Genomic DNA, 14,595 nt, shown 5'->3' with positions numbered 1-14,595 from the left:
AAGAATGTGGAAGCAGTTGTTTCTCACTAATAGAGGCTATGCGCTCTCCAACAATCTCTCTGTGCCTGCCTGGCTACTCCTGCTTTTCAGGAAATGACTGTTGGATCTTAGGGGTTTTTTTGGTTTTGTTTTGTTGTTTTTTTTTAAAAACAGGCATAAAGAGAGAGGGTGGAATAAACTAGCACTGCTACCCTAGCCATGGATTCCAACAACTTTTTCAAAATCAGTGAGATTTCTTTCGCACTTACGATAAACTATCCTTTAACTTACCTCATGGGGGCTGCTGCTTTTGGTCCCCCCTTACACAAATGATCTTTTAACCATTTAAAAGCACTGAGGGAGGTGTGGACTGTAGCACGGTCGCTATGCCATGCACTGTCCTTTGTCCCTTTGGAGCAGGAAAACAATTGCCTGTCTCTGGTGAGGGCCTAATCTTGCACTATTGGGACTCCCTGGGAGTTTGGCCACTCTCTTTAATGGGAACAGGATGGGGCCCTTCCAGCGCAGTGGAGAAGTTCAAACCAAATAGGAAACATACACTCCAATTTGTATGCTCTGGCAATTCTTTTAGAAATAACAGTGGAGGCTGCATTTATCCATGACAGGGAGGGCAAGGAAGAGGGGAAAGTGCCCGGCCCTGAGAGTCTGCAGCTACAGAAACTGGAGTTGCTTTTCTCACAACTTTCCAGGCCTGTGTGTGTGTATATTTTCATGTTTGTATCACCCAACCAAAGACAGTCTGTTGGGTTTGTTTTTTCTTCATATGTTTGTGTGGTGGTAATTGAGGGCTTAGTTTTCATGGTAGCGGAGAGAAGAGAGCAGAACCTCTCTTTAATATCGCCATAATGGATATCCAAATGACTCCTATCTGCCTGGAACGACCAAAGGTTATACTGGCTCAGTGATCGGTTCTGTGTGAGTAGACATACACCCTTTTAAAAGGCCACTGAAACAGATTATCTTTGCTCCCTGGTTCTTTCCCCTGCCCCCACCTGGAGACTTCAGAGAAGAATTATTTATGTTTGGGGTTTGTTTGTTTTTAATTTCCTTTGGGGGTCAGTACCTGAGCTAAGAAGAGTCGGTATAAAAATAATTCAAACACAGAGCCAAAAAGCATGGGCCAAACTGCACACTGCCATGTTTTACAGCGTGCATTCTGTCAGTGGTGGCATTTAGGAGGAGAGGAGCTTTTCTGAAAAAGCATAGAGAACCAAAATTGCTCTCAGTTACAAAACAGAGGCAGGGAAAGGGCAGATTAATTTAATAGTTCAAGTCTATATTCACTGTGTCAGAGACATGGAAAATACATCTTGTTAAATTTTGAGTGATGGTAGTGGTCAGAATTTTAGGATCTCCTTCAAGTGCCCAACTCAGCTGGCCCTACACAAACAATAAATAATCTGTTTAAAAGCAGTAAGCATCAATTGTCCATCATTTGTCTATCACTATTAAATGTAGTATTCATTGTGGCTATTGAGTTCTATCTTTGGCTAATTTTCAGATAATGATCAATGAGGGTGGGGGTTTGCACTTAAAAATATTTTGATTCCCCCCCCTCTTAACTTGATGTTTCAAAGGGATTAATGAATTGGGGGCCGATCCTGCTTCTATTTCCCTAAATGAGTTTTGTTAAAAGTTGCAGTGAGGATAGAATGAGAGCCAATATTTGTGTAATAACCAGGATCTGGAAAAAAAAACCAACCGAATTATTCCGAGACAAATCTCTGGTTTCTGCTCTGGGGTTGGAATGAAAGCGGGAAATAAAGATTTCCAGAGCGCAAATCCCATCGTTCTATTTTTGTTTGATTTTTACACAAGCTAGACACATGTAGCAGTTTCTCTTCATTGTATCATTTTCTGCACCAACTAATGGAGCCGATCCTCTCCTCCTTTGCTCACGCAAACCTCCCCCACCCACACCGAAAACGGGGACTAGGTCTATGCTGGACACTCAGGATCGTGCCCCCAAACCATATCACAAGTATCCGCGGGAGATCGAGCCTTGGTCTCCAGAATTTAGAGAGTGGGGAAACTATGTTTTCGATGACATACGAAGCCCTGGATATTTATCTCGGTCACAAACTTCCTGATCTTTTGATTTGTTAGAAAAAGCTTCGTTAAAGTAGCGATTCCTGTGCCTAAGAAAGCGATTGATAGCCCAAGTTTTGCAGCCTTCACAAAATCTCACGTTTGCTTTGCGATTTCTGGTTTGTAGGGAGGCAAACCAGAAAAGGTAGGGCCCGATCCCGCAAGTATTGAGTTCCACGGGAGTAAACAGCGTTGAGCAACTAGGGGATTGGAGCTGGGGGAACAGGCTGTGGGACAGCTCGGAAGGTTTCCTGCCCTGTTACAAAACACACTGCGGCCACTGTAACTTTGGTCCCACCCGGCTTTGTCACCCGCTCGCCCTGAATTTCCCTTCTGGGCAATGTAGCCTCTCAGACTTGGAAAATTACGCCTCGCTGCTGAAAGGAAAATAACGCTATTGTCAAACCATTTTAAATCGCCAGTAGAGAAGAAATCAACAAAGTTATTGGTGATACTTTTAAAAATGACGAATGAATAAAGACATCATCCAGCGCATTACTTTTTTGTACGTCAAATTATTGCTGTACACGTTGTTTCATAAAAATATTGTAAGTGAGCATCATGCCATGCTTAGTTATACAAAGGCGGGTTTGTCTGTCTTTTTTTTTTTTAATAAGAAATGTTTTGTTGTTGTTTTGAAGACTACATAAAACAATTTTATTTATTGCGTAGAAACATGATTAACCTCTGGGGACCCCAAATATAATGTGTTGCAAGTTGTATTTTTAGCTGCTGAGGGATATTTTCAGACAATGCCGAGCTCTTCATTTCCTCCGGTTTACTTAAAACAAGGATACAGAGAGTTAGAGGTCACCGTTTACTCACAGCTTTTACAGACCACCACTCCCTAACCTTTTGTTTCAAACCAAACAAAAGTAGAAACGTAACAAAATAGAGAGTTTGATCTACTTTACACTTCTCTGTTGCTAGAAGCATTGATCAAACTCACTGTTTATATTGGCTCACGAAGGGATACAAATCACACAATTTCTTAAAAAAAAAATAAATTAAACACTCCCCCCCAGCCCCCCGACACATACCCCGACTGACAACGGTTGCTCTTTGGTTGATGCCCCTCGATCTGAGTAATACACAAACTCTGTCTCCCACTTGTGTGTTAGGAATCGGTTCCCATCCTGGGACTTGGATCCTTTTCTACCTAATTGCTGCGCCGAATCTGCAATTCTGACAACATTGCAGGTTAAATTTAATTAATAGCGTACTTAAGATATATTGGATGTTTTGTGTGAAAGACAAACTGATTTTCCCTCTTCCTTGAGTTGTCGATTTCATTAGAGAACTACCATATGCAATTCACACAACCCACGAGGCTTCAAAAGCGCCTTTAACCTCCTTCTCCTTCTCCTTGCGTTGTTAACAGCTTAAGTGATCTGTGCCAGACATGTTTGTGAAGCCTAAATCACAAATTTGGTAAAAAGTGGAATTGTAGCCACTTTGTCCAAAAGGAATAAAGGAATCAAATTAAAATGGCAGCTGGTTTTCCTGATAAGATCTTTTTCCTATTTCAGTACAAACAGAATGAACTCTTCTGATTTTTAAAAAATATTTTCTTGTGGAATAAAATTAGTCAGAATTGGCTTGTTCACCTATTTTCTGTATGTCATTTAATTCAACGGTGGGGGAAATGTTTATGTTTCAAGAGAGGAAAAGAACAGTGTAGTTCACAGGGGATCTGACTTTTATTTACTTTGTCAATTTTGGGGGATACAACTCCTATTTCAAGAGATTTAGCAACCAACATAATTTTAAAAAACGGTGTATGACTTACTTATAATTATTATTTAGTCTTGGGATCACCATCATTCTGAACTGCTAGTCCTCCGCCAAACCTCCACTCCAAAAATCATTCCTAACAGATGCGCCGCATAAGTATTGTTATATTCGGGAGAGAAACAGATGTAGATTTTAGGGAGAAAAGGAAAGGAGTCACAGGAAGGGGATTAGACCCGTGTGGACTCCTTTTGCTTCATAGTGATGCCGCGACCAAATGGCCGCTAGTGGGCGCTGTGGCTCTGTGGAAATGTACAAGGGCGTCTGAGACCTACACGTTCGGATCTCTCTCCAGGGCCGCGAGGAATGATCAGAGTGCAAACGCTCGTTCTTGAAGGCTTCCCCAGCCACCTACTCAGTTTTTACTTTTTGTGCCTCTTTCCACTTTCGATCGGATTTGTTCTTTTTGAGCCCTGTGTAAAAGAACCTTTGGGAGAGTCTGACCCCAAGGAGACAGCTAGTGTTGACTCTAATTTGGCATTTCTTGCCTCGTTGCAAAAAGTTGCCCGGTGCTGTTGAGATTCTCAGGATCTGGAGAGGAGTATTGACCGAACAACCCTCATCATAACAAATATGTAGACGTGAAGAAAGTGGCACTGAGTGACAGACAGGGAAGGGCGAGAAAATTCACACCCGAGTTGAGAGTCTCTAATTATCTGTTGCAAATTCAGGCTCCACATCTCTTTGAAGTGGCTTTGCATTTCCAAATCCTGTTTATTTAGGACTGTCCGTGGCTAATTGTTTTGTAACAAAATAAACTTTGAAAACTGTAATTAAGAGACCCCGTGGGAAATGCTGACAGCCAGGATCAACGTGACAGGATGGAGAGAAAAATACTGACTGAAAATACAAACATGTGGGGGTAAGGGCCCGGCAGGACGGAGAGCTATATCTCATTATTTCTATTATTAAATTATACAGTATATGTGGCTTCATATGATAAACTTGACGTGAAGTTACATAATAGCGATTCTCCCAGTGAAACGTAATTAAAGTCAGGAAGCACGACCTGCAAATGGGGAAATATAATTACTTCGCAAATAATAAGGTTGGATGCAGAGAGGGATAAATTTCACTCTGATCCTTTTTATCCCATGCATAACGTTGCCAGTACCTCGCAGCCATAAACATTGCTTGAGCCTTTATGACAAGACGTGTAAAAGTTTTTTTTTGAATTGTTCTAGTTAATACTGTAATCGGATGGAAAAGTGTTAAACAGTGGTTGGAGTCTCATCCTGCATTGTATTATTCTGATCATGAATATAGCGATGGTGTTTTTTAAAATTATTGTTCATGTTATTAACAGTAAGATTATATTATAGTGTTTTAAGAGATCACCTGTCACACACAAGGCCCACCCGAAGACAGAATGTCGAGGGCTGAGGTGTGTAAGTGACACACGCGACATCCAACCAGAGCCTCCGCTCCTCCAGCAGCCCTATGAGCGCGGGCTGAAGGGGAGGATGGGCTGAGTTTATATTGCTATGGCAGCACGCTAGGAGCGGTTCAGTGAAGACTCCAAGCGGCGGCCGCAGCGGCGACTTGGAGCCTGAAGGAGCAGGGGAGGGAAAGGCTGCAGCTCGTCCGGCTCTTTCTCTCCCTGCCTCTCTCTGTCTCACACACGCACAAGCCACCTACTCAGCAGCAGCAACCTGGGCACTCCAAGCCAAGGGGCTCCTGCCTCTCTCTCTCTCTCTGGGTCTGCCCGCTCGCCACCCAGCGCTGGGCACGCACTGCAGCTCTCGAGTGGAAGAAGCAAGAAGAGGGGAGATTTTGACGCTAGGAGTCCGAGTCGTCGTCGTCCCCCCCGCGCATCTCTGCACACAGCGGGGACAGCACCTCCACGCCGGGAGTGGCCATGGAACCCCGCGGATGCGCCTTCCAGGGGCCCCGGGAGCTGCTACTCGAAGTGGATTTATAGAGCGAAGCTTCCCTTCGCCGTCCCCGCACAGCCCGGGCCGGTGGCCGCACGGATTGCACGCGGCGGGGACCAGGGAGCGCAAGCAGAGACCCAGGGGGATCCTCCTGGCGGAGGCCGGGTCCCTTCTCCCCTTTAATCGCCCCCATCTCCAGGTCTGCTCGGTTTTTATTTTACGCGATCCCCAGGCGCCGTGGCCGTGGATGGCGCACTGGATCCAAAGCGGAGTTGGCAGTTTGAGTGGCGTCTTGCAAGGCAGCCGGGAGCCCCCGAAGAGCAGGGAGGACTGAGGCGTTTGCATTGGTGGTGGCGTTGTTACTTCGGAGGTGGCTGGATTCTTATCTCGCAGGAGAATTTCCGACATGCCTGGGGCACAAATGACTCAGTAACGCTGCTTGCAGTTCTCACCAAGTGCTTCGTCGCTCGTCTTGGTGTTGGTTTGTTTCTGGTCAATCTGTCTTGTTGGGGGGGTAGCGAGCGTCCACCCGCCCCCGCTGACCAGGTACGGGGAGTCGCACGGAGGAGTTGGCGAGGTTTTGGCAAGGGACTTGGAGCCGCTGTCGACCATGGCTGTGCGGAGGGGCGACTCCTCCCTTTGGAAGTACTGCTGGGGAGTTTTGATGGTTTTATGCAGAACTGCAATGGCCAGATCGATAGTTTTAGACCCGATATATTGGAATTCCTCCAACCCCAAGTAAGTTTGCCTCATTCTGCTTCATCCCTCCCCGCCACCCCTCCCCCTCCCTCGGGATCTGATTTAGTTTTAATGGCACAGCCAGCCAGCGAGGCCGACGTGGGTCCGTGGAGAGCGCTGCGCTCCCAGCTCTCAGGGGGCTGAGCTCCCGGCGGCGCCTGCTCTCACCCCCCGGGCCTGCTGCTGCCCCTGGGGTACTGGCTGTGATTAACCGGGCACCACATGCGGAGCACAGTCCGGGCAGGGCACGGGCAGCGGGATCCTTGCACTCCTCCTTACCCACCTTCCGTGGCTCCCTGGGCGCCGAGGCGATCCCGCGCCTTGCTCCCTCCCTGCGCTCAGGGCGCTCTCCAGGTTAGAAACTCTCCGAGGCCCCAGTGCACTTCAGGATCTTGCCGCCCATTCAATACCCCGAAGACACCGCGGGGTGGTGGTGGGTTGGATTTGTGCAGCAAGTCTGTCTCACCGGGGAAGGTATCACGGTAGACCTTGCCTGGCTTCTGTTTCTCTGCAGGACAAATATAGACACTGCCATTGGGCCAGCTCCCGCAGTGCCTGGACGGGGGGCCGCTCCCAGGGAGAGGCAATGCTTTATGACTTGGAAGTCAGTGGGCGTTTTGCCTGAGCAAGAAGGATCCTGCCAGGGCTCTGGGGCAGGGGGAGATATGGGTGACAGAAGAGTTAGGGCGGATCCCTAGAATGAAGGCTATTGCTGTTCCTGGGAGTTTTGCCGTTGACTTTAATGGGGCCAGCAGACTTCCCCTTTAGACTGCATACTCGATGGGGACAGGGGCCATGGCTTCAGATGAGTTTGCAGTTGCACAGCGCCTAACGCCAAATCTGACTGGGCCCCCTGAGGGCTACAGGAATTGTAAGAATGATTGGATTCCTGCTGGGCGCTATTCTCCCAGCAGTGGGAGAGGGCACGACTGAGTACAGAGCCTCTGGGCAGATGAGCCTTATCATACTGATCCCCAGCAGGGCCAGATCCAGCGGGGCTCGTTGCCAACTCTTGTAGCTCCTCACCTCCAGCAAAGCAGGGAGTGCAGATTCGTCCCACTTCCCCTTGAGCAGCGCTACTTTATGCACTCTGGGAACTACTGCTCAACTTCTCCATGTGACAGGTTTCAGAGTAACAGCCGTGTTAGTCTGTATTCGCAAAAAGAAAAGGAGGACTTGTGGCACCTTAGAGACTAACACATTTATTTGAGCATAAGCTTTCGTGTGCTACAGCTCACTTCATCGGATGCAGCCATCCGATGAAGTGAGCTGTAGCACACGAAAGCTTATGCTCAAATAAATTGGTTAGTCTCTAAGGTGCCACAAGTACTCCTTTTCTTTCTCCATGTGGAGATGCAGGGCCAGATTCAGCCCATTGCCTTCAGTGAAGTTGCACTGGCTGACAGCAGGGCTAAATTTGGCCAGTGGACTTGGTGATAGCAAGGCACATGCTTGTGAGTAATGTACTGAGTATTGTCCATCAGAGAGCATTTTCATGTCCCTAGTCAGAGCAGGCAGAAAGTATATGTGTTCCAAGATTTAATTATTAAGGCATATTCTTAAAATATAGTCCTGTTCTTTGAAAGTCTCTTGCTTAGGTGTATAGAGATTGTTACTTTTGGAAATAGGGATGTTATTTGCATAAGAAATCCTGGTGAAGAGAAAGCTAGGCAATGATGCAAAGAGAGCCTTTCTTGCTTTAAAACGTGTATTGTTCCAACCTGTTTTATTTATGGCACTGATGCATTTATCTGAAGTTGGCTTTGATAAACTTTGAAACCTGTCAAAAGTTTTGTGATATGGAAAGATTTTCTTTAACACAGTTTGAACTCCCCTCTCACAGTATTATCAGGAAGGATAGTTTGATAATGAGTTTAGAAAGTTTTATGCCAAAAATATTATTTAATGTATAATTTTAATTAAATGTGTTTTAAAAACAAACCAGACACATAGAAGATCACTAATGTAAATTTCAGCATACTCACTTTGTGTATTAACTGAATTCAGGATTTCCCATTTACTCCATTTAGTGAATATCTGTAAAAGTGCCCTTAGATGAACAAGACATATTGGAAAGTGCACAGAGAAGAAGAGGGGAGTATTTCCTGAATCAGGGAACTAACTGTGTATTGGTAGCAAAACCCAGAGTCTGACTCAAATGACACAAGTTTGGATTAGATCTGGCAGCTGAAAATATTTATTAAGAAATCACATCCTAACTTCAGCATTTATCTTCCACTGCTTTTAGAAGATAATTTATTATACTGTAGATGTCTCCTGACTTTTTTCAAGAATGGAAAGATTTATGAGTGTGTTAAGGTCCTTTGTAAAGTTTTTACAGGAAAATTTAAAAGGACAACGTAGTTTTTCATTAAAATGTGGAAAATGATTATCATGAACTGAAACATTTCAAATGCTGTTTTTTTCTAGTTTTACATGACAAATGATCACATATACTATATGAGATGAAAAGCCAGTTAACAGAGCCACAGTTTAAACTAGATCTATGGACCTGCATTTATATGATTCTATCTAGTTAAATCCTTTCTCTGACCTAGAAAAGATTAAACACCAAATCTGTGAATAAGACAAACAAGACACTTTTAAAATGCCATCAGAATTCCTGAAATAACAGACTGGTGGCAAGACCAGGTTGCATTGCATTAGCAGGCCTGCAGTGACTGTGGAGAGAGATTTAGTACAATGGCAGCGGAACCAGAGCACCCCCCACCCTACCCCCCTCTCCCTGTTCACAGTCCAGTGATCAGTTTGTTCCTGTAGAGGTCACTCTTCCAAAACAGAACAGTCTGTGCACCGGACCTTCCTCCCTGCCATTCTTCCTGTCCTGGCCTACCTTCACTTTTTTGCTTACACTGAGAGCTTGCATTAGATATTTTCATTTCATTGATGCCTAAATAACCAAATTTAATCCCTGCTATAGTACAAGGTTCAATGCCTATCATAGCAAATACAAATAAAGTTTCAATTTTGCTAATTCTAAAAGGTATTTGATTTCAAAAAGGTTTGAACATTATTAATGGCAGTTCTAATGATGCTACCTAATTACTTTTTCAACTTAAATTTACACTTAAAAAAAATAGGTTCTGCCCGTTGATGTAATTGAGTTTTCTTGAGTGATTCATTGAAGTTTAATCACCACAGTGAAGAAGTACACTATTAAAATTAGTCTTTTTCAGTGGCTGGGCCTAGTGATTTATAGGGCACTTGGAGGCCTGTAGTTTGAGGAAGCTTACAAATGCATTAGCGATATTGCTGTTGGTGTGATTGCTCCACTTTTCAGGAGCAGGATTTCTTTCTAATTCTTGTCACAATGGTTTGCCTGAAGGGTACTGAATAATTTCTCCATAGAAAAGGTCGTTCTTTCACAGGATCCAAGCTCAACACTATGTTGAGAAATTAGAAAATTTCCTTCTGCTGCTGCCGGGAGGATCTGAGGACGGTGCAATATTGAAGATGCTTTCTATGTCTGTAATAAATAATTACCAGCTTTGGTGTTACAGCTAATTTATTTATGGAAGTTGCATGTATATTTCTGTTGAAAGTTTCAGTACATAAATCTTCTGTACAGGGCAGCAATTAAATACAGTGGGAATATATTAGTCAGTTTAATATAGAGGATGGAATAATAAATGTAGGCTGAGGGGAGCATACACTAAATTTGTTTTGTGTTTAGTTTTAGAGGATATAATTTTTAGCAGGTGATTGGGACAGAGATCTCATGGTAGTCCTTTGAACATAAGATCAAGGCCTCCTCCCCCATTACAGTTCTCTCTTTAGAGATCCACTTTCATTGCCTTGACTAAATCTTCAAATGTAATTAAAAAAAACATAGTAAAAGGGAAGGAATAATCTATTGTCTATGACATTACATTTTTGGGGGAAATGCTTCAACTAGGTGTCATCGAAGTGACATTTGTAGACTCTCAGACGTTAAGCCATGATCTTTAGAATATAAGGACAAATGATTATGAAAACATAACTCCTGTTATTTGACACTTTTCAATCAGGGAATATTCCCATGTACCTAGAGATATCTTCCCCATATACCATGTTTCCACCTAGAGAAATGAGATACATAGATTGCGTGTATTACTTCAGTTTTATCTCACAGTGCACAACACTGCCTTTGGACTACATCGCAGAATGTAGTTTTTTGGATTTTAGTCAAACATTAGAGAGATCCATTTATCAAGAACAGTGTTTCTGGTGTCTGAGGCTACTGCTGTATGCGGTAGGCCTGTTAACAAAGCATTTTTCTTTTATAACACAATGAAACCTCTCCGTAAAAAGCTGTATTTTTGATACTGATTGTCTTAAGGAAAACAAATGATAGCTAAATAATATCTGTGATAACCTGATATATGTGGAATCTGCCACAATTAGCGTTTGAATAAATACCAATGTGTCAGAGATTGATAAAATAAACTACAATTGATGATCCTGTTTAAACAGTCTAGTCAAGAGCATATAAACCAGTCTGCCTCTCATTGTATCTGAAATTCTTATTTTTGTAGGTAAACAAATGCACATTCACTACTGATTGAATAGCCCCTTGAACTATGGTCTGCAGTTTGCATTTGGGTTAATCTTGTCGGTTTTAATATAGAGAGAAAAAAGGACAAAGCACCAGGGGTGGAATTGTTAGTGCTTTCACATCCACATTCCTCACATTTTGTCAGGATGATAAACTGTAGGTAATGGACAGTCCTTGTTTCACAGGACAACTGAGCCAACCGAAGCACAAAGAGCTTGCTAAAACGATCTCACAACATGTTTGGTCTCCTCTTTCTAGACAAGAATTTATTTGGGAATCCTGTGCCATGGGACTGCGCTCTTTAACCTTAACAATTACAGCTTCAAGCTGAAGAAACAGGAGCTGAAGGTTAAAATGATTTAAACACATGCTTCTAAATCTTACCCAAAACATAGCTGTTGTCACTTGGCATGCTAGTGCAGAGAACTCTGAACAGTGTCCTCTGTCCCATTAGATATTTCGGACACCTAGGGCCAACTCTTAGCTCAGGTGAATTAGCAACATAAACCTCGAACAACCCGAAGACTGAATTTTTGACTCAGTGATTTTTGGCAGCCCTTTGTATACAGGATCAGTATATAAATTATTATATTATTTATAATAATTATCTTAAAGCCTCTTATCTGTAAACCTTACTAAGGCAAAGCACTTTGGTTAGTACAGTAATTGTCTTTAGATAGGCAGTGACTGAAAGTCAAACTGAAATCATTACATTTTTTTCACCCTTTTTTCTCCCATATTTTATTGTAATGAGCTCACATTACTTTAGTATGGCACTTAGGGTATATCTCATGCTCACAAAACATTCCTGTAATGGGAAATTGCTTGAAATACCAAGGTGACTACAGGGAGTATTGGCAAAAATAGGCCATTCGGGTACCTGCATAGCAGCCATAATCAACTTTTTTTAGGGATCTAGTCTTAATGTATCATGCAACCTTACTACTCAAAATTGCTTATTGCAAATGAGAAGCAATCTTTCTGAGAAAAATAGTGATTAAAATGTTATTCATGTGTATCTAATCTCTGCCTTCTCTGGCTCCTGACATAAAGAAACCTGTTTTTCAGGTCATTTATCATACATCTACATATATTTGCTTATGAGATCACCCTTTGTGCGATATTGTGGAGCCTTAAGTAGGAGTGTTCCACTGTCTAAAATATTTTCATTAAAATACGCAGGTCCACAGAACTATAAACTTCTAGCCAAGACTTAAGTCTTTGGGTGATTTTAAAAAATGTAAAAATTATTTTGGTATATGAAAAGCAAAGGAAGGGAGGATGGCAAATGGACAGTGTTAGAACAGCTTGGAAAAACTCCTGTGGCTTCATTGTCTCTTTAAAGCCAGAGAATACAAAGACATACGCAATTCAGCCCTTCTCCCATGATGGAAAATGTAAACCGTTGACACGGCTCCCATGTTTAACTTGTTTAATTCTCATTTTAAATTCAGTACTATACCAGCCGTGTGAACTCTGAAGATTTCTTTAGTAATCCATTTTGTAGTTCCGAATCAAAAACAAAGTGAAAAGGTCTGACACAATTTGCTTTTATTTTTAGGCAAATCAACCCTGGTCATAGTTAATAAGGGGATTACAACTCAGACTAGGTCTTTACAGATGTAATGTAAATCAAGGGCAGAGTATAAAGAAACTGATCCCTTTTGATTGAAGTATGGTAAAAAGGCATAGAGAAACTAGCAGCAGTAATCTGATTGTATGGCAATAAAACCACCATTTTCTGTCTTTCAGATAAAAATAATGTGGTAAATCCATGCAGTTCATAAGATGTAAAAGCAGATAAAGGGTGATGCCATGGCAACATATAGATTAGCTTGATGTTAGAAATGACACGTCTCTGAAAGGGGTGTTAGAAACTAAGGGACTTGCTCCGGGCTGTAAGGTATTATGTGAGAACTGCACAAAACTTGGAGGCCAGGATTAGAAAGTATGAAAGGCCTACTTGTGGCTTGGGATGGTTAAAGCAGTAAAGAAAAGCTGCTCAGTTCTTGCTCATTGGTAGTGTATAATATGGTAAAGGTAGATTTCATTTACTGCTTTTTATTAAGATTTGGACTGATTAAAACTTCAGATCACTGCAGTTGTTAGGATGTGGAAGATTTTCCTTTTTAACTCCTGGTCTAGCAGCCGCAGCCATTCTGTAGGATTAGCAGCACTTTGAGTTTGTTTCCTTAATCTATTTGGGCTTCAGGCAGCGACCTGCTGGCAAGGAATAGAGAGCAGAGGGTATAGGTAAGACTGGGGTTATCTGAAAAGAAAACAGAGACCTTTTGATTTCAGCCATCTTTCAGACTGTGGTCTCAATCTCACACTGCATGGGAGAAGCAAAGGTAAACATTCCACATTGTCCTTTTCCCTTAGTGAGATGATTCTTGTACAATTTTTGTGTTTCCCACCCTGCAAACATATAAGAGAAAAAAATCCAACTTTAATTCAAATTAGCTAATAAAGCTGCTGATAGCCAAGTTGATATGGCTTAGTCCAGGTGGTATTTACTCCTGAAAGGCAATCTGAAATCCACAGTTGAATGAGATAAGCCCCCTGCAATTTAAAATCATTGGTTTAAATTCTCTGTTGGCCTAACTCTATTGACTGCAGTGGAGGTAGGACAGCAAAGAATTTGGCTCTTTGTGTTGTCATTTATTTTAAGTGCTATTTAGCTGTAAAAGTAAGAAAAGATTTTGCTTGTTGCTGCTACACTGATCCTTCATTGCCTCTTGTCCCAAACAGCCTTGTAAATAGCGTAAGACTTTTGTTTTTGCATTGTGTTTACCATTATAAACATCTGAAAAACAGAAAAAGGCCATAGACCGGCCTGTTAGGTTATTTGTTGTGCTGCAAACTACAGGTGCAGTCCAGAAAGGAATATTTGCTTTATTGCCTGTTCATTTGTGTGCAAGGGGAAAAAAGCAGGAGTCTAGACACAGAAAAAAACCTCTGATACCATAACTATTGTCTCTTTTGATTAAGTGGGCCTTGTGTGAGTTTGAGAAAATGGAACTCAGTTCTGTTTGCTGACAGTGGCTTTGTCACTTTCTAGGTTTCTGCACTTTCTGTGATACGGGGAATTCTGAAAATTGCATTTTCAAATTTGCAGTTTGTGTCCTAGCTGATAGGCGTAACAAATTTTCGACAGAAAACCAGAGTCCAAAACCAAAATCGACATGCTGCTGAAGCTAACGTGGTTTAACAAGTATTTATATTTATATGCACATACACCACCACATAGAGGGGGACTGAGTAGATTTGTGTAATATATGGAATCTGAAGCACTCAAAACATTTCTTCGGTTCCAGTTTAATCTTAAGAAATCTCTATAAAAAGATCCATTTCATTTGCTGAAATTCTGCAAAGTACGGGGGGCACCCTCCTCTAATTTACAGGCTGGTCACATCCAAGCACCTTGCATTCTGCATTTGACAATGATTGCTAATGGGCCATTCAACTAAAGTATTTGCTTGTTAACAGGGAACAGAGCATGATAAATGTCCAGCAAGCTTGCGGCCTCCTTCAGCTTTTGAAATGCAG

At 42.4% G+C, this 14,595-nt stretch overlaps 1 protein-coding gene across 3 annotated transcripts in view; it reads left to right on the top strand.

Annotated features, from left to right (window-relative positions):
* Window positions 1-6,363: 6,363 nt before the first annotated feature.
* EFNB2 (ephrin B2) overlaps window positions 6,364-14,595 on the top strand; it is a 46,041-nt gene continuing 37,809 nt past the window's right edge. For all 3 annotated transcript variants that reach the window (XM_077807062.1, XM_077807063.1, XM_077807061.1), the window contains exon 1: window positions 6,364-6,491. In XM_077807062.1, the coding sequence (XP_077663188.1) occupies window positions 6,364-6,491 (128 nt within the window). The remainder of the gene's footprint in view (window positions 6,492-14,595) is intronic.

This window comes from Eretmochelys imbricata, chromosome 1 (genome assembly GCF_965152235.1).
Source record: "Eretmochelys imbricata isolate rEreImb1 chromosome 1, rEreImb1.hap1, whole genome shotgun sequence".
Taxonomy (NCBI): Eukaryota; Metazoa; Chordata; order Testudines; family Cheloniidae; genus Eretmochelys; species Eretmochelys imbricata.
This window is presented reverse-complemented; position numbering and strand designations above follow the sequence as displayed.